The sequence below is a fragment of the Spermophilus citellus genome (genome assembly GCF_964194105.1).
Source record: "Spermophilus citellus genome assembly, chromosome: 2".
In the NCBI taxonomy this organism is placed as follows: domain Eukaryota; kingdom Metazoa; phylum Chordata; class Mammalia; order Rodentia; family Sciuridae; genus Spermophilus; species Spermophilus citellus.
The window spans coordinates 249,524,143-249,541,541 of NC_138183.1; the positions used below are offsets into that span (position 1 = coordinate 249,524,143).

The 17,399-nt window shown below is 61.1% G+C and overlaps 1 protein-coding gene across 4 annotated transcripts; it reads left to right on the forward strand.

The window, feature by feature from the left end:
• Nucleotides 1-522: 522 nt before the first annotated feature.
• Nucleotides 523-17,134, forward strand: PLCB3 (phospholipase C beta 3). Of its 4 annotated transcripts, none has more exons than XR_014020425.1 (32): nt 524-796; nt 3,312-3,389; nt 3,660-3,728; nt 3,811-3,951; nt 4,149-4,228; nt 4,309-4,362; nt 4,452-4,527; nt 4,629-4,729; nt 5,291-5,457; nt 5,547-5,693; nt 6,757-6,997; nt 7,198-7,282; nt 7,361-7,547; nt 8,252-8,457; nt 9,426-9,522; nt 9,603-9,687; nt 9,963-10,087; nt 10,352-10,506; nt 10,592-10,753; nt 11,397-11,496; nt 11,582-11,686; nt 11,814-11,905; nt 12,943-13,096; nt 13,184-13,219; nt 13,314-13,482; nt 13,836-13,986; nt 14,076-14,152; nt 14,259-14,348; nt 14,435-14,492; nt 14,978-15,064; nt 15,138-15,399; nt 16,257-17,134. XR_014020425.1 is itself a non-coding variant. In XM_081279634.1 (32 exons), the coding sequence occupies exons 1-31, from the start codon at nt 698-700 to the stop codon at nt 15,339-15,341; spliced, it is 3,678 nt and encodes a 1,225-aa protein (XP_081135760.1). In that variant the 5' UTR covers nt 524-697; the 3' UTR covers nt 15,342-15,357; nt 16,257-17,134. The 4 variants fall into 4 exon arrangements, 3 of the variants coding, with proteins under 3 accessions (XP_081135761.1, XP_081135760.1, XP_081135759.1); XM_081279634.1 differs by having other exon boundaries at nt 15,138-15,357; XM_081279635.1 differs by lacking the exon at nt 16,257-17,134 and having other exon boundaries at nt 523-796; nt 13,314-13,508; nt 13,820-13,986; nt 15,138-15,717.
• Nucleotides 17,135-17,399: the final 265 nt, after the last annotated feature.

Below are 17,399 nucleotides of genomic sequence, written 5' to 3' on the forward strand. Positions count from 1 at the left end.
CTCTGGAAGGCCAGGATGCTTAGGTCCTTGAAGGAGGTGTCAGGCGCCTGGTCTCCCAGGGCTAGGGGCGGGGGAGGGGCGCCTGCCGGCGGGAGGCCCATTAGCTAGCTAAGTGCTCCCAGGGAGAGGGACCGCCTGCAGCAGAAGGGGATAAGGCGACGTACGGGCACATGTGTGTGTGTGTTTGTGTGTGTGTGTGTAGTGGCTTTTCCTGCACTCAGCTCTAAGTGCAGCCGCCTGCACCCTCCTCTGGGAACCCCAGGCAGGCTGACCCTGGTAGACGCCTTCTACACCCAGTCCAGCTAGCTGAACCCCCAACAGCTCCGAGGACCCAATCGTCCTCCAGTCCCCGCCTGGCACCCGGAAAAATGAGTCTTACTGAGCCACAAAGCCCGGCACTGGTGCAGTAAGCCCCATCCACCTCTGGCTGCAGTCGCCGCCCCCGCCGCCAGGGGGAGCCGACGCGGGGCGGGCGGGCCCGACGCACCGGGTGGGAGGGGGCGACGCGCCGGGGCGGGGCGGGCCGGGGGCGGGGCCGGGGCGCCGAGTCTCTGGTCCGTCCGGGACAGACTGGCGGGCAGGCGGTCGCTGACGCCGCGGGGCTGGAGCGGGCCGCGCGGGAGCGTGCGGAGGGAGCAGCTGCGCCGTCGGTCCCCGTCGGTGCTCCGTGGGTCTCCGAGCCGCCCTTGGTTCGGCCATGGCGGGCGCCAGGCCCGGCGTCCACGCGCTACAGCTGGAGCCGCCCACTGTGGTGGAGACCCTGCGGCGCGGGAGTAAGTTCATCAAATGGGACGAGGTAAGTGCCGCGGTCCCCTGCTCAGCCCAGATCCGGGGACTCCTTCACTCAGGCTCAGGCAGATGCCGGGGACCCTCAGTCCAGCTTCGCCTGACCACTTTGCCTTCTCTCCCAGCCTGTCTGGACTCCGGAAACTTGAGTCCCCAGGCGTCCCGATATTGAAGACTTTGTCCCCCCAACCCTGTCCCTTGGGTCTGGTAAATTGTCTCCTCTCCTTGGCGCGGAGACTTTGAACCCCAATAAATCCCGCCCCGCTTTCATTCGCCCTTCCCACCCCTCCCTGCCAGACTAATTCTGGTTCCCCTATCCTGGCCTGGTCCCCAGACCCCTGCGCGGCCCTGGACTCCCGGCCGGCTCAGGGCATCCTATCCTGGGTGCGTACCCCTGGGACTTCCCGCTTCCCGGTGCGGTGGCCTGAGTAAGCCTCTTCATTCATCACTTCTTCACCCTCTCTGCTAGCACCCCTCCGCCCTGCTTCTGGATCCCAGCCCAGCTCCCTGGTCAGGTGGGAGCATCAAGTCACCCCCTAGTGGAGAATTTGCCCCCTAAGTTCCTCCACCCTGGGAACTTTACTCCCCACTCCTTAGTCTTGGGACTTTGAACCCCAATAAATTCCGGCCCCCCTTTCAGTATTCCTGCCCCTGGTGCTTTCCAGATGTCCAGGCCCCCACCTGCGGCTCCCCATCGGGGTTCTGCGCCCCACCTACAGTTTTCATAGTGCCCCCTCCTCTGCCCCCTGGGCCCCTCCTTCCCCAAGGCCTCCACGGGCGGCCAAGAGAGCTTCCTCGCTGTTCTTCCCAGTGAGGCCACAGGCCTGGAAGACTCTGGGCTCCTTTCCGGCTGGGTGGGGCGGGAAGGCGTGGGAGCTGGGGCGAGGGGAGGATTGGGGGCGTGGCCTGAGCGGCAGGTGTGCTGGTGTGGGGGTGCCTGGTCTCCCCCTTGGCCTGGGAGACCCCCCTCCCCCTAGGCCAGCCTGAAGGGAAAAGTTTCTTCTTTTCCTTCCAGTGTGATAAACCCAAATAAGGAAGTGGGAACAGGGAGAGGGCCCTGGGGGTGCGGTGGGGTTGCTGACAGGGCTTGGAGCTGGAGAGTAGGGGACCTGGGACATGTCTACACCCCAGACTCCTGGGGAGGGTCCCAGAGAGGCCCTTGGAGCAGTACTCCCCTCTCCTCACACTACTGGGAGTCGCAGCCCCAGGGCAGTGTTGGGAATTCCCGAGAGAGGTTGACCTGGGTGTCACCACACTGGGATGAAAGGACCATGCATCCCAAAGATTTGGGGCCTCTGTCCCTGTGTCCCCAGATCAGCTGCTGTCCTTTTTCATCAAAGCCTGCCATGGGTGGGGCTGGCGCAATTCCCATTATACAGAAGGGGAAACAGAGGTCTGGACAGTAGAGGACTAGCCAGGCCCCACTGTGGGTTGTGGCTATGGTTAGGAGCTGGGAGCAGGGGACCTGGAACCCAGCTTCCCAGGTCAGTGGGCCCTGGAACTTCACTGCCGGCAAATCCTGGCTCCTCTTTGTGACCTTGAGCAAAGCCTTAGCCTCCCTGTGCCTCAGTTTCCTCATGTGTAAAATGGGGATGACAACAGTGTGTCCTCACAGGGTGGTCAGGGGCTGAGTGGGCTTGGAGTCATTGTGTGCACCCAGTGGAGCAGCCAGAATGTGGGCCACCTTGTCTTCTCCGAGGGGATTGTCCATCAGACTGCAGTTCAGATGGGGTGGGAATCCTCTAGCTGCAGAGGAGTTTTTCCTGTGGCCACCTGGCCCCTCCACCCTGGCTGATTCTAAGCCCTTGATGACACCCCCTGGCTGCTGGTCCTGAGTCACATGAGGTGGCGCTGGTAGTGTGCCAAGGACTGGGTCCTCCTCAGAAAATGGGACTGATGCACTCGCTCTTCCATGTCCCCTGGCTAGTCCTGCAGGGGGGACTCGTGTTTTTGTAAGAAGGGGACAAATCTGAAGGCTGTGAGGATTTCCTGTAAGGTTCAGGGTGGCACATGCTGGACTTTGAGACACAGTGAGGGGTGGCAGGCCAGGCATCATGGGTCCCCAAGGGATGCAGGGGAGCCACAGGGTCAGACTGCTGAGTCCCCAGCTCTCCTCCCATCAACATTTCATAGTAGATTCAACTGGGGGGCAAGGCCCCCTGTCCTGGAGCTGTGGCCTTCTAGGGAAGCCAGTCCCAGGGCGGGGTCGGAGAGGCCTCCCAGCAAGTGGGTGGGATCCCATGGGTAGAGAAAGAAGGAACGATGAGGCAGGAGCCGGACAAGGAGGAAAGGGCAGCTAGTGGCCCATGTGACTGGGTCTTAGGGAAGGGAAGCGAGGCTGGGAGGGGCACGGGAGCCAAAACACTGACCGTCACACTGAGGACCTTGGCCTTGTTTTAGGGGCTGTAGCAGCCACGGAGGACCTGAGGGCTTCAAGGTTTCCTCTTAGCTCACTGGCAGAAAGCCGGGTGGACAGCTCCCTCAGACCTTACTCCCTGATCCCTGTTGTTCTGTGCTGTGCCTAGGAAGCCTCCAGTCGTAACCTGGTGACCCTGCGGGTGGACCCCAATGGCTTCTTCTTATACTGGACAGGACCCAACATGGTGAGGGCAGATGCCGTTCCAGCTCATTCAGGCCTAGGTCTCTGTGGAGACCCCAGCCCTGCACGACCTGCAGATCTGCCGCCCTGGGGGCTGGGACCAGCTGCTGGCTGACCCCTCTCAAACAGCCATCCACACAGGAAGTGCTAGGGGTCCGGGCTGAGACTGGGGCTGCTGCTGGTGGCCACTCCCCAGCCTGGGTGGGGAGCTTGGGGGCCCCTGCTCTCTTGTCCTGCAGCTTCTCAGACCCACCCTGGCATCTGGTTTCCCCAGGAGGTGGACACACTGGATATCAGTTCCATCAGGGACACGCGGACAGGCCGTTATGCCCGCCTACCCAAGGTGAGTACCAGGGCCCAGGACCAAGGGAAGGAGGCCTAGGGGAATGGGATTGCCCTTCTCACCCTCAGCTCTCATTACTCAGGACCCCAAGATCCGGGAAGTGTTGGGCTTTGGGGGTCCTGATGCTCGACTGGAGGAGAAGCTGATGACGGTGGTGGCCGGCCCAGACCCAGTAAACACCACATTCTTGAACTTCATGGCTGTACAGGATGACACAGTCAAGGTGGGCTGGGGCCCAGGAAGCCCCCGGAAGACCCTGCTCATTCGCTGAGTTGCTTGTCACTTAGGGTCGCTGCTGCATTCTGCACTGTTTTCTGATCTGTGCATCAGATCCCGCTCTGGGCGTGGACTGTGGCTGGGCCCGCCTCTCTGTCCCTGCTGCTCACCTCCTCCCACTCCCACTGTATGCCAACCCCCCAGGTCTGGTCGGAGGAGCTGTTCAAGCTGGCTATGAATATCCTGGCTCAAAACGCCTCCCGGAACACCTTCCTGCGGAAAGCGTGAGTCCCAGCTGCCCTGGGGGACATCGGGGATTCCGATGGCCTTTCACAGGGTGTGACCCCTGCCCCTACCTCCCCAGATACACGAAGCTGAAGCTGCAGGTGAACCAGGATGGGCGGATCCCTGTTAAGAAGTGAGCACCCCTTACCCCTCAGCATCTCTCCTGTCCTGACCTTGGTGACCTTTGCCCCCACTGACCCTGAACCCTCCCGTGTGCATCAGCATCCTGAAGATGTTCTCTGCGGACAAGAAGCGGGTGGAGACGGCACTGGAGTCCTGTGGCCTCAATTTCAACCGGGTATGTGGAGAGGGGGCAGGAACGGGCGGGGTGTTGCTTGGGTCCCCACTGTTTTGGAGCTAGCTGCCCCTGGGCTCTCACCTCACACTGCTTGCCCCCAGAGTGAGTCCATCCGGCCCGATGAGTTTTCCTTGGAAATCTTCGAGCGATTTCTGAATAAGTTGTGTCTGCGGCCGGACATTGACAAGATCCTGCTGGAGATGTGAGCGGGGCTGGACCCTTCTCCCCACCCCTGAGCTCCCATGTCTGGCCTCTGCATAGTGTACCTCTAGCCCAGTGAGGAGAGGGTGGTGCTGGTGGACTAGGCCTCAGAGTCCAGGGTGAGGGGGGCAACCTGCGTGCGCCTCACTGAATCTCAGTGTCCACAGCTGTTACGGGTGGCTGAGTGACAACCCTTTGCCAGGGCTGGTTTCATCTCATCCACTCTGCAGATGAGAACCAAATGGCCCAGGTGTGTTGTGGGACCTGTCAGCCCACACAGCAAGTGGGCTGAGATTAGCTCCAGGCTCTGGAAGTACAGGGTAGTGAGCTGGATACAGAGCAGCTCCCAGTGCCCTTAAAAATGCCAGTGCTAGCTCGTCCTCTGCCTGGATGGCACTGAGCGTGGATGGGGTCCAAAGGGGTCAGCCACTTGCCCAGTGACCCAGTCTGTGGGTACTTGAGCCAGGCGCAGGCCTTCCAACTCCCTCTCCCAGGGTGAGGGCCTGGTGTGGGGGTGTTGTTGCGACTCCAGCCCAATCCGGCTTCTGCCCACCCTCTCCAGAGGTGCCAAGGGCAAGCCATACCTGACGCTGGAGCAGCTCATGGACTTCATCAACCAGAAGCAGAGGGACCCGAGACTCAATGAAGTACTGTACCCTCCCCTGCGTCCCTCCCAGGCCCGGCTGCTCATCGAGAAGTATGAGCCTAACCAGCAGTTCCTGGAGCGCGGTGGGTGGCCTCTGGCGAGAGGCAGGGGACGGTGGTGGTGGAGGGTGAGGGCGCTGCTGACCTGCCCCCGCCCCCACCCCCACCCCCAGACCAGATGTCCATGGAAGGCTTCAGCCGCTACCTGGGAGGGGAGGAGAATGGCATCTTGCCACTGGAAGCCCTGGACCTAAGCGCGGACATGACCCAACCACTGAGCTCCTACTTCATCAACTCCTCACACAACACATACCTCACAGGTGAGATACCTCACAGGTGAGCAGCGGGAGCAGGGAGCAGGCAGCCAGCTGCAAGCAGTGGGGAGTGGGAGCCCAAGCAGGGAGCAGAGAGCAGGGAGCAGGGAGCCAGGAGCCAGGAGCAGGGAGCAGGGAGCAGAGAGCAGGGAGCCAGGAGCAGGGCGCAGGGAGCCAGGAGCAGGGCGCAGGGAGTGGGGCTCCTGGCCCTCCGCCCTCCACCCTCTGCCCTGCACCTCCTCCCTCCTTGAAGTGCAGTTCTTTCAACTCATCAGCCACCAGCCCATCAGCCATCAGCTAGGTGGAAGGAAGAGAGCAGACAGCCCTCTGCCCCACTTGAGGACAGGAAGCTTCCTGGGGAGGGGCTGAGGCCGCCCAGCTGTGAGGAACAGCCTCTGCGAGACCACTAGGTGGTTAAGAAGAGGAGGGGGCTGGTGGAGTTGGTGTCAGGGCGCTTGCCTGGCATGCGAGGGGGCCCTGGCTTCTGTCCCCAGCACTGCCAGAGAAAGAAGAAGCCAGAAGGAGGCCAGGGAGGGGAAGGTGTGGGCCGGGGCTGGTGCAGGGTGAGGGGCTGGGGAGGGTTTGGGAGGCAGGCGGCGGGAGGGGATGTGAGTGGTGTGCTGTCAGAAGGCTGAGCCAGGTGCTCTGTGGAGACCGGGCTGGAGGCAGGGAGGGCCTGCGGTCCCCTAGGCAGGAGGTGGGGCTGCGGGGACGAGGCTCTGGGGAGCTAGGTGGTTTGGGAATGGCCGCTGTGGTTCAGGCTGGTGGGGCGTGTGAGGGGTGAGGGTCCATCTCAGAGGGGGTGAGCCCTTGAATGGGGACCAACCTGGCCACAAGCCCTGGTGGGTGCCTGCTCTGCCCACTTGGGTGGGCGCCAGGGGCAGGGGTGCAGGAGGTGCTGCTGGCTCCACAGTGACTTGAGAAATGAGCAGGGGCTCTGCAGAGTGTCCTAGGGCTGCACCATGCTGCTCCGGGAGCCTCTGTGTCCCTGGCACAGCTGGCTCAGTGTGGAGTGGGGTGGTGAGGAGCCAGACTGGCAGGCAGCTGAGTGACACAGCCTCACCCCCAGCGGGACAGCTGGCCGGAACCTCGTCGGTGGAGATGTACCGCCAGGCGCTGCTGTGGGGCTGCCGCTGTGTGGAGCTGGACGTGTGGAAGGGGCGGCCTCCCGAGGAGGAGCCCTTCATCACCCACGGTTTCACCATGACCACCGAGGTGCCGCTGCGGGATGTGCTAGAGGCCATCGCCGAAACCGCCTTCAAGACCTCCCCCTACCCCGTCATCCTGTCCTTCGAGAACCACGTGGACTCGTGAGTGGGCCCCTGACCCAGGACCCCCCGGGAATCTCTAACATGGAGACCTCTGATGGGGACCCCTGGTGGAACCAGAGACGGCCCTCCCACTGTGCTCTGGTGACCTCTGACCTGAGGACTTGTACGTTCTCTGTTGGCCTCTGTCCTGCCTTGCTGAAGCTCCCCAAGGCACCTCTGACCTCTGACCTTGCCAACAGGGCCAAGCAGCAGGCCAAGATGGCCGAGTACTGCCGCTCCATCTTTGGGGACGCGCTGCTCATTGACCCTCTGGACAAGTACCCGGTATGGCGGCTGGAGCTGAGGCGGGGTGCGGGGCGGGGAGGGTGCCTCAGCAGACCCTGACCTATCCATCCCCTCCAGCTGGCGCCGGGCGTGCCCCTGCCCAGCCCCCAGGACCTGATGGGCCGCATCCTGGTGAAGAACAAGAAGAGGCACCGGCCCAGCACCAGCGTCCCTGACAGCGCCGCGCGCAAGCGCCCCCTAGAACAGAGCAACTCCGCCCTGAGCGAGAGCTCTGCCACCACGGAGCCCTCGTCCCCCCAGCTCGGTACGCGGCTCAGCCTTGACCCTGCCTGACCCTAACCTCCTCCTTCTGAACCCTCATGGTACCCTAGACCCCCGAGCCCTTCCTCGCATGCCACTGAGCCTGGCCCAGTCCAACCTCCTGGTGACCAGCCTGCACCAAGGTCCGCTGGCTTGGGACCCTCATCCTGACCCCGGCACATCTGGCTGTGGCCAGCTGGATTTGGCTGTAGCCAACTCCTGACCCCTCAGCCTTAACCCCCACAGAGCAGACTAGGGCTCTTAGTTCTGACCTCTGGCCCTCAGGCCCCTGGCCCCTGTCCTATGACCACCCGACTCTGCCCACCCAGTTGGGTGTAAATTCAGTTAACCTTTAGCCTGTCGTCACTGGGGTCCCTCTTCATCTGAGCCCCACCCTGGGTCTGGCTCTGCCTGATCCTGACCCGCCACTCACCTTGTCACCTTTTCCCCTGCTGTAAGGCTGTTGTGCCCAGACTCTGGCTTCCCACCCCCCACCCATCCTGTCCACCTCCTGCTCTGTACACTCCAGACTTCACCTTGACCTCTGACCCCTCTGGCTCTAATACCATGGAAGCCTGCCCCTGCCCTTTCCCCAGGTCACACTGTCCTAAGAGTGCCATACACTGGTCACAGCCCTCGAGTTTCCTGAGCATCAGTGTGTGGTTCTGCCCTTTGACCTCTGGACCCTTGTGGCCTTGCCTTCTGCAGGGTCCCCCAGCTCGGACAGCTGCCCAGGCCTGAGTAACGGGGAGGAGGTGGGGCTGGAGAAGCCCAGCCTGGAGCCCCAGAAGTCTCTGGGTGAGGAGGTCCCGAACCGGGGCCCTGATGTCCTGGGGTCTGCTGACCGTGAGGATGAGGAGGAAGATGAAGAAGAGGAGGAATCTACAGACCCCAAAAAGCCCACCACAGATGAGGTCAGGCCCACAGGCGGACGGGAGCGGAGGTTATACATATTCCCTTCTCAGATTTGCCAAGTGCCCACCATGTGCCAGCGTGTTGGTGGGTGCAGGGTACTCCTGTGTGAACACCCTAGTGAGTGTGTGTGCACGCGTGTGCTCTTCATTCAGGCAAAATAACAGTGCATGCACGGTTATTCTCATAAGCCAGGCATGGTAGTGCATGCCTGCAATCCCAGCAGCTTCAGAGGCTGAGGCAGGAGGATCACAAATTTGAGGCCAGTCTGGGCAATTTAGCAAGGCCCTGTCTCAAAATAGAAAATAAAAAGAACTGGGAGTATAACTCTGTTAGAATGCCCCTGAGTTCCATTCTAAATGTCCCTCAAAAATGAGCAGCATATCCCCATTCCCAGTTTCCCCCAGGAAGGGGTGAGATGCGGTCGGTGTGGGATTGTGGGGAAGGGGAGTCTGACCTGGGGCGGGAGGTTGGGGTGGGCAGACCTCAGGATGTGGGAACAGTACATGCAAAGCCCTGGGCTGGGCTTTAGTTCAGGAGAGGCCAGTGCAGGGTGAGAAAGTGTCATGAGGAGCATGAGCAGTGGAGGTGAGAGTCAGTCTGGCTGCTGGGGAGATCATATTGGAGAGGGGCCCAGAGTGGGGGTGGTGTGGGCAGAGCTGTCTGTTTGCGAGGTAGTGTTGGAAAGTGCCTAGGAATGGAGATTGGTGGTTCACATGCTCAACTGAGGGGTTCCAGCTTCTGGGGGTCAGGAGAAGAGGAGGAATGGGGGACTGTTGTGGAAAGGGATCCCAGGCATGGTGCCCAGGCCTGGAAGAGGCCCTAGGCTGTCAGAAGACGTGGCCGGGGTGGGGGCATTATGGCCCTTGGGAAAGCTGTTTGCAAGGCAGCAGTGGGGGTGGGGTCAGCGCCTCCTTCTTGGGAGGCAAGCGAGGGACTTGCACTGTTGATTGGGGCTTGGGGTTTGCAGGGCACAGCCAGCAGTGAGGTCAATGCCACCGAGGAGATGTCGACGCTGGTCAACTATATCGAGCCTGTCAAGTTCAAGTCCTTTGAGGCTGCTCGAAGTGAGTGGGGCTGCTGGTGGGTAGGGGCTGTTCCCACCAGGCCCCGCCAGGCCTGACACCCTCCCTCTGCCAACCCCCAGAAAGGAACAAGTGCTTCGAGATGTCCTCCTTTGTGGAGACCAAGGCCATGGAGCAGCTGACCAAGAGCCCCATGGAGTTCGTGGAGTATCCTCCGGGGCCTTGTGGTGGGCCAGGGTGATGCTCCCAGCTACTCTGCCTAAGCCCCACCCAGGGTCCTGGCCCAGCAGCACCTGGGCTGGGCGGGTCTGGACCATCTGGAGGCCTGGCTAGGCTGAGCAGCGGAGGCCAGAAGGGTAGCATGAGCCCACCTCCGCCAGGGTTGGGTGGGGGACTTGCAGGAGTGCAGGCTCAGGGCAGGAGGGGGAGGCTGACGGGGGTTGGGCACCAGTACCCGCTGCGTCCCTGACCGCCAACCTCAGATACAACAAGCAGCAGCTCAGCCGCATCTACCCCAAGGGCACCCGCGTGGACTCCTCCAACTACATGCCCCAGCTCTTCTGGAACGTGGGCTGCCAGCTCGTCGCTCTCAACTTTCAGACCCTGGGTGAGCCCTGCCCTGCCTTGACCCTATACCATGGTGCCCCAGGGCCAGGCACATCTTGCCTGAAAGGACTGCTTACACTGTCTAACCCCAACCCAGACCTTGTCTGACCCTAGATCCCTTTCTGTCTGAATTTGGACCCTGTGATACCGTTTGATCCCACCCCTGGCCCTGGCCCTTGGACTTCACTTACTCCCAATGACCATTGTCCTGCCTGACTCCTGACCTCATTCAGCCTGCTGACTGACCGCTGTCCATGTCACCCAGATGTGCCAATGCAGCTCAATGCAGGTGTATTTGAATACAATGGGCGCAGCGGGTACCTGCTCAAGCCTGAGTTTATGCGGCGGCCGGACAAGTCCTTTGACCCCTTCACTGAGGTCATCGTGGATGGCATTGTGGCCAATGCCTTGCGGGTCAAGGTGGGGCAGCAGAGGGCTTGGGCCATGGGTGTTGAGGGGCAGGATGCTCAGCCACCGCCTCACCCTCTTGGCCCACCCACCCCAGGTGATCTCGGGGCAGTTCCTCTCTGACAGGAAGGTGGGCATCTACGTGGAGGTGGATATGTTTGGTCTCCCCGTTGACACACGGCGCAAGTACCGCACAAGGACATCTCAGGGGAACTCGTTCAACCCCGTGTGGGATGAGGAGCCCTTTGACTTCCCCAAGGTGAGCAAGCCTGACCCACCCTGGCTCCAGCAGCTCGGGCCAGACCCGCCTGGCTGGGGGAGGGGGGTTAGGGTAGGAAGGGGAGGGTTAGGGTTATTTCCGTCACTGGAGCAGGACCAGGGTCACAGGTGGCCAGTGAGGGTTGGAACATGGGGGAGGGGGTCCTGAGACCTCCCAGGCCCTGCATGTCCAGAATCAGGCTTGGGTCTTCTGCCTACCTCTTGGTGACAGAAAGAAACAGAAAGGTGAGACAGAGAGCAAGGACCAGCAGGAGGTCCCACAGCCTGCCCAAGGTGGGAAGCTCTTGCTCAGGACCCACCCCGCTCAGTCCCCCGATCTCCACGTTCTCACAGGATCTGGGGAAGGCAGAGACAGGCAGACTCCATGCTGGACTGGAGCTCACTGTAGTTCTGGGTGGTTGATGACCTGGCCTGTCCTGCGGTGGCCTGAGGGGGTCTGTCTGCCTGTACTCTTGGTTCAGGGCCCTGAGGGTCCAGTCATCCATTGGGCCAGGCCATGGAGATGTGCGGTCAGGTTGGTCAGCTTGTATCGGGACCTGCTCTGGGCGTCAGGCCTTAGTGACTGGTGTGGTTGCCCTGTGGCTCGGGCTCTGCCCCATGGCTCAGCCAAGTCTGTCCCTCAGGTGGTGCTGCCCACACTGGCGTCACTTCGCATTGCTGCCTTTGAGGAGGGTGGCAGATTCGTGGGGCACCGGATTCTGCCTGTCTCTGCCATCCGCTCAGGTGAGCTGTGGTGGGTTTGGGCAGGACGGGGGCAGTATGTGGGGGACCTGCCCAGACCCCGTTGACTCGCCCTTCTGTCCCCCAGGATACCACTATGTCTGCCTGCGGAACGAGGCCAACCAGCCACTGTGCCTGCCAGCCCTGCTCATCTACACGGAGGCCTCTGACTACATCCCTGATGACCACCAGGGTGAGCTGGGGGCAGAGGGGCAGCGTGGAGTGGGGACGACAGCCCTGAGGGCAGGTTCCCACCCTGCTGTGACCAGAGCTGGTGGGTGGGTGTGACCATCTGAGAGCCTCGCCTTCTGCCTCCCCAGACTATGCAGAGGCTCTGATCAACCCCATTAAGCATGTCAGCCTGATGGACCAGCGGGCCAAGCAGCTGGCCGCTCTCATTGGGGAGAGCGAGGTGAGCCTGCTGGTGGTGGGAGCAGGCTGGGAGGTGGGCAGGGCTCAGGCTCCCCTTGACCCTGGGACCAATGCACACAGTTGCTGTGGGTGTGGTTGTGGGTGCAGGTGGGCTGGCTATGGCTGACCTCTGGGCATGGCCCTGCTGGAGCGGTCCCTGCAGCCCCCAGCTCTCCACTGTGTTTTTTTCTGGTGCTGGGGATGGAACCCAGGGCAAGCGCTCGGCCACAAAGTAGTACCCCATGCCCAGTGGTGGGATCTTAGGAGACAGAAACATCCGAGAGGCCTTTGAATCAGATTGGACTAGAAATTCTCCCGTTCTCAGTGACCCAGGAGGCTAAGGCAGGAGGATCACAAGTTTGAGGCCAGCCTCAGCAATCTAATGAGACCCAGTCCCAAAAAATAAAAAAGTCTGGGGACGTAGCTTAATGGTAAATCACATCTGTGCAAAAAAAAAAAAAGGGTTCCTGGCTAATTCACCAGGGAAGTTTTGAGGCCACAGAGCCCTTAAGAACATGGGGCCTGTGAGCATGGAGGAGGCGGTGGCTTCTCTGAGGAGGGGTCGGGTGCAGAGGTTTAGCCGCATGCCCAGAGCCATTCCCCAGGGACCTTCGGCGGTGGGAAGAGATGACTGCAATTAGGCCTTGGCAGAGCTGTTAGCAGGAGAGACTGGTGCCCGCTCTGCGGTCATTTCCTTCGTTGATTTAATCAGGAGCTGAGCAGTGAGGGCGAGGGACTGGGCCAGGGTGGAGGGATCCAGAGAGCAAGGATTCTTGGAGCTGGGCCAGGCCTTTCCAGAACCATCTGGGAGTTCCTGAGCACAGGCAAGGGGCTGGGCACCTCCCAGTCTTACGCCCTAGGGTGACAGGGGCTTGGAGGGGTTTGCTTGGTCCACTTTATTCTCATCGGCAAACAGACCAGAAGTTGAGCAGCCAGAAGGGCTGGGAGCTGGCACGGTGGGGGGCCTGGAGACTGAGCATGGAAGGGCTTGGAGAGAACAGCCTTTCTGGAAACAGTGTCCTCTTCCTCCACCCCCAGGCTCAGACTGGCCCAGAGACATGCCAGGAGACCCAGTCTCAGCAGCCAGGGGCCCAGCCATCCTCAAACCCCACACCCAGCCCACTGGAGACTCCCCCTCGCTGGACCCCGGGCCCTGCCACCTCCCCCACCAGCACCTCCCTCAGCAGCCCAGGTAAGGGGCAACCCGGGCCAGGGGTGAGCTGAGGGCGAGGCCCCGCCACCCTTCCTGCAGCCTCTCACGGAGGCCTCTCCTCTCCAGGGCAGCGGGACGATCTCATTGCCAGCATCCTCTCAGGTAGGGAGGAGCGCCTTGGGTGCGGGGCCACCTGGAGGGCACCTGCCCAGCCCAGCCCCTCCACCACCCTGCCCACTTGCACTCTGGTTCCCAGAGGTGGCCCCCACTCCGCTGGAGGAGCTCCGAGGCCACAAGGCTCTGGTGAAGCTCCGGAGCCGGCAGGAGCGGGACCTGCGGGAGCTGCACAAGAAGCATCAGCGCAAGGCCGTGGCCCTCACCCGCCGCCTGCTCGATGCTCTGGCCCAGGCCCGGGCTGAAAGCAGGTGCCAGCACCCACCTGATCCCATGAGTCTCCCACAGACTCTGCCACCCGAGCCGTGCCCCCTGGCAGGAGAGTCAGGCCGTGTGTGCACATGGTTTCCATGGTGGGTGGGCGTGCGGAGCGAGGGGCCCCGACCCCACAGGAGTGTTTGGTGTATGACAGGACCCGAAGCTTCCCACACCAGGCCCAGATTCCTTCTCCTGGGGGTGACGTCTCTGTTGATGTCCCCCTGAGGAGTATTTGCCACATACCACTCCTCCTGGGTGGTGTCTGCTGTTGCTGCTGCCACATGCGCTGTCCCCACTGCCCTCCCGTGTGGTGGACTCAGCATCACCCAGAAGGTTCTCCCTACAGGGGTGGGGCCGCCGACGTGGAGGATATGAAGGAGGAGGAGGAGGCCAAGAGGTATCGAGAGTTCCAGAACAGACAGGTGCAAAGCTTGCTGGAGCTGAGGGAGGCCCAGGCAGACATAGAGGCTGAGCGGAGGCTAGAGCACCTGAGACAGGTGAGGGGACATGTGGTGGCCAGGGAGAGCCTGCCTCTTAGGTTAACCTGGTGTTGGCCTGTGGCACTCATTGGCTGCTGTGTCCCCAGGCTCAGCAGCGGCTCAGGGAGATCCTCCTGGATGTGCACACAACTCAGTTCAAAAGGCTGAAGGAGATGAACGAGAGGTAAGGCGGAGACCCTCGTGTGGGTGTGGCAGGGACTTCTGGCCCAGATGAGGACCGGACCAGGACCCTGCCACCGACCTTCCCCTTCCACTACCGGCTTCTCCAGGGAGAAGAAGGAGCTGCAGAAGATCCTGGACAGGAAGCGCCACAACAGCATCTCTGAGGCCAAGACAAGAGAGAAACATAAGAAAGAAGTGTAAGAGTGCTGGGGCCAGGAGTCGGGTGCCCGGGCAGTTAGCACAGTGCTCAGGCCCTGAGCCCATCCCGCCTCCCTCCTCGCAGGGAACTGACGGAGATTAACCGTAGGCACATCACTGAGTCCGTCAACTCCATCCGTCGGGTGAGTGCCACTCTAGCCTCACCCTAATCCTTCATTCATCAGAAATCCCTCTCCTAGCCGGGCGCCGTGGCGCTGGAGTGCATGTTATCCCAGCGCCTCAGGAGACTGAGGCAGGAGGATCAGGAATTCAAAGCCAGTCTCAGCAACTTAGAGAGGTTCCAAGCAACTGAGTGAGATGAAAAAATAAAAAGGACTGGGGATGTGGCTCAGTGGTTAAGTGTCCCTAGGTTCAATCCCCGGTACCAAAAGAAAAAAAGAAGCCCATCTCCTTGGTGTCTGGCCTGATGGCACGCTGCCCTCCAAAAGCTGATAGGACCTTCCTCCAGGGTCCCAACAGCCCCCTGGTGCCTGCTTCATATCCAGGGACAACTGTCTGCACCAGTGCCCAGTGGCTTTGGAGCCCCCTGTAGGTCATGCCCAGCCTGAGCCCCAGGACCCTGACCTCCCTCAGGGTCCCTCAGCTGAGCCCTTGCCCACCCTCACAGCTGGAGGAGGCCCAGAAGCAGCGACATGACCGCCTAGTGGCTGGGCAGCAGCAGGTGCTACAGCAACTGGCAGAAGAGGAGCCCAAGGTAAGGCCCTAAAGGAAGCTGGTGGGCAGATGCTTGGTGGCCTGGCCTCCCTGTGACACCCGTCTTCCTGTAGTTGCTGGCCCAGCTGACCCAGGAGTGTCAGGAGCAGCGGGCGAGGCTGCCTCAGGAGATCCGACGGAACCTGCTGGGAGAGACACCAGAGGGGCTAAGGGACGGGCCCCTGGTGGCCTGTGCCAGCAATGGCCATGCACCCGGGAGCAGTGGGCACCTGTCTGGTGTTGACTGGGAGAGCCAGGAGGAGAACACGCAGCTCTGACCTGGCCGTGCAAGAGGTGGCCACAGGGCCAGGGTGGGCTCTGGGCAGAGGGCAGGAGGTGAAGACACTAATGCTTTTTTTTTTTTTTTTTAACTTTTTATCTTTAGAAATTATATTTTTTTAAACCTGGGGCAGGTGCCCCACGCTAACTCCTTTCATCTTCCTGGGGCCCCATTAACCCCCAGCCCCTCCTTCCTAACCTCAGGCCTAGGGAAGGGGCTGGGCTGGGCCGGGCCTTGCCCCCATGACACCCACACCCAGATGGGCGGGCGTCCTTCCCTCACTTCCCAGGGACCACACGGAGCTCTGGGAAGCAGGGGTCACAATCTCTATGCTTTGGGGATTTTTTTACATGAATAAAAGTGGATTTCAGGGAGCCCGTGTGCGGCGTGGTCGAGGACTCCAGGCCCGGGGTCCAGCTCTGCCCTTCCCTTGGGTCCCAGCTTTCCTCTTCTATAGGTGTCCGTGGGGTCAAGGTCAGGCCCCTGTCAAAAGCTGGTGGGCTTGAACTTGGCTGCTTTGCAGTGACCTTCCTCAATGCCACAGGAGGCTCTGATTTCCCCCAGACCTTCCTGTCTCTGTGCCCTGTGACCCCTGGGCTTGTGTCCTGGCTCTCCCTGTCCTCCCTTCTCAGAGGTACAGGCTCCTTCAGGAAGCCTTCCCTGCCCCCTTCCTGTTGCCTGATATGATCCAAGCTCCCACCACCTTCTACTGAGCGGCTCTGGGGTCCCACGCAGGCAGTTGAGGGGGTGGTGGTGGATAGCCTGGTGAAACTGGGCTTTCATAAGTAAGCCAGTCAGGGGCCTGTCTCTGACCCCTGGACATGGGAAACTGACAGTCCCAGACATTGTAGGGACTGGGACAACATGTGACCCCCCTCATCCCTGTGAGGAAGATGTTCTGCCTGTTTTACAGATGAAGAAACTGAGGCCCTGAGCGGAAGCCAGGTGGTGCCAGGCCACAACTAAGTGGAGATGTCCTGACCTGGAGGCAGGGAGGGCCCAGACCCTCTGTGGCAGACTGTCTTCGGCTAGCCTGGAAGACCTGCTCCATGCCTCTGACCACCGAGGAGCAGCAAAGACCCCACAGCGAGGGTGTGAGGGCCTGGCCTGGCGGGCTACAAAGCAAGGCCAGGCTGGCACCTCTTCAAGGCCTCTCCCAGCTTCCTGGCGCTTCCCGGGCTGGCTGCTCCCTCCTCCAGAGGAAGGCAGCCTCTTATCTGGGCTTATCTCCTGCCAATTGAGTGTTTTCTTTGCTTTGTTTTTGCTGCAGCCTCCTGCAAACAGATGGGGTGGGGAGGCCAGAGAAACCAGGCAGCCGAAGTAGGGCCTCCCCAGGGCTGGGACCTGTGCCCTGGGCCCTTCCTCAGGGTGGATACCATTGCCTAAGTGGCCCTCCTCCTGCTGTCAGACCTTGTCCTGTCCCCCAGTCTGCCAGTTCTCCTGTATGCCCATCCTGGCGCCACAGCAGTCAGCCTGCTCCCTTTCCCCCAACGGGCTGGCCGGCCTTTACTTACCCAAACACTCCACGTGGGTCCTGAGTCCTCAAAACTACCCTGTGTGCTACTGAGCCCCTCAGAAGCCTGGCCTCTACTGCTACCCAAGCTTTCCTGGGTCCCCTCATCCTCTTCTCTGCAATGACAGTTCCAACTTCAGCCCACCCCCTCCTGGCAGACCTCCCTGACTGTCCTGCCAGAGGAGGCTGACCCCTCTCTGGTTCTGGAAGCCAGGCTGTGGAGTTCATTTGTGTACCCAGCACAAAGCACTGGCCTGGACTACAGGGGCGCCAATAAATCTTTTGGAACAGAGCCCTGAGACCTGCGCCAGGTCCCCATGCGAAGCTTCTTGGTTCCCTAGTGATTGCGCCGCCCCTGCCCTGAGCACTCTGCCAGGTCCCCAAGCAACGCTGGCCTTAGGCCGGCCACACAGTAGCTGCTCCAAAGTACTGACCCAAATAGGAACAAATGACCCCTCTCTGGGGAGCCACGGCATGGTTTACAGAGCGCGGAATTCCAGTAGCAGCCGAGCCTTGGTTCCCAATTACCATACTAGAGATAAG

Coding starts and splice junctions, on each gene's coding strand:
- PLCB3 (XM_081279635.1), top strand. CDS start 698: ATGGCGGGCGCCAGGCCCGGCGTCCACGCGCTACAGCTGGAGCCGCCC. Junction 797..3,311: donor AGTTCATCAAATGGGACGAG/GTAAGTGCCGCG, acceptor TGCTGTGCCTAG/GAAGCCTCCAGTCGTAACCT. Junction 11,687..11,813: donor CATCCCTGATGACCACCAGG/GTGAGCTGGGGG, acceptor CTGCCTCCCCAG/ACTATGCAGAGGCTCTGATC.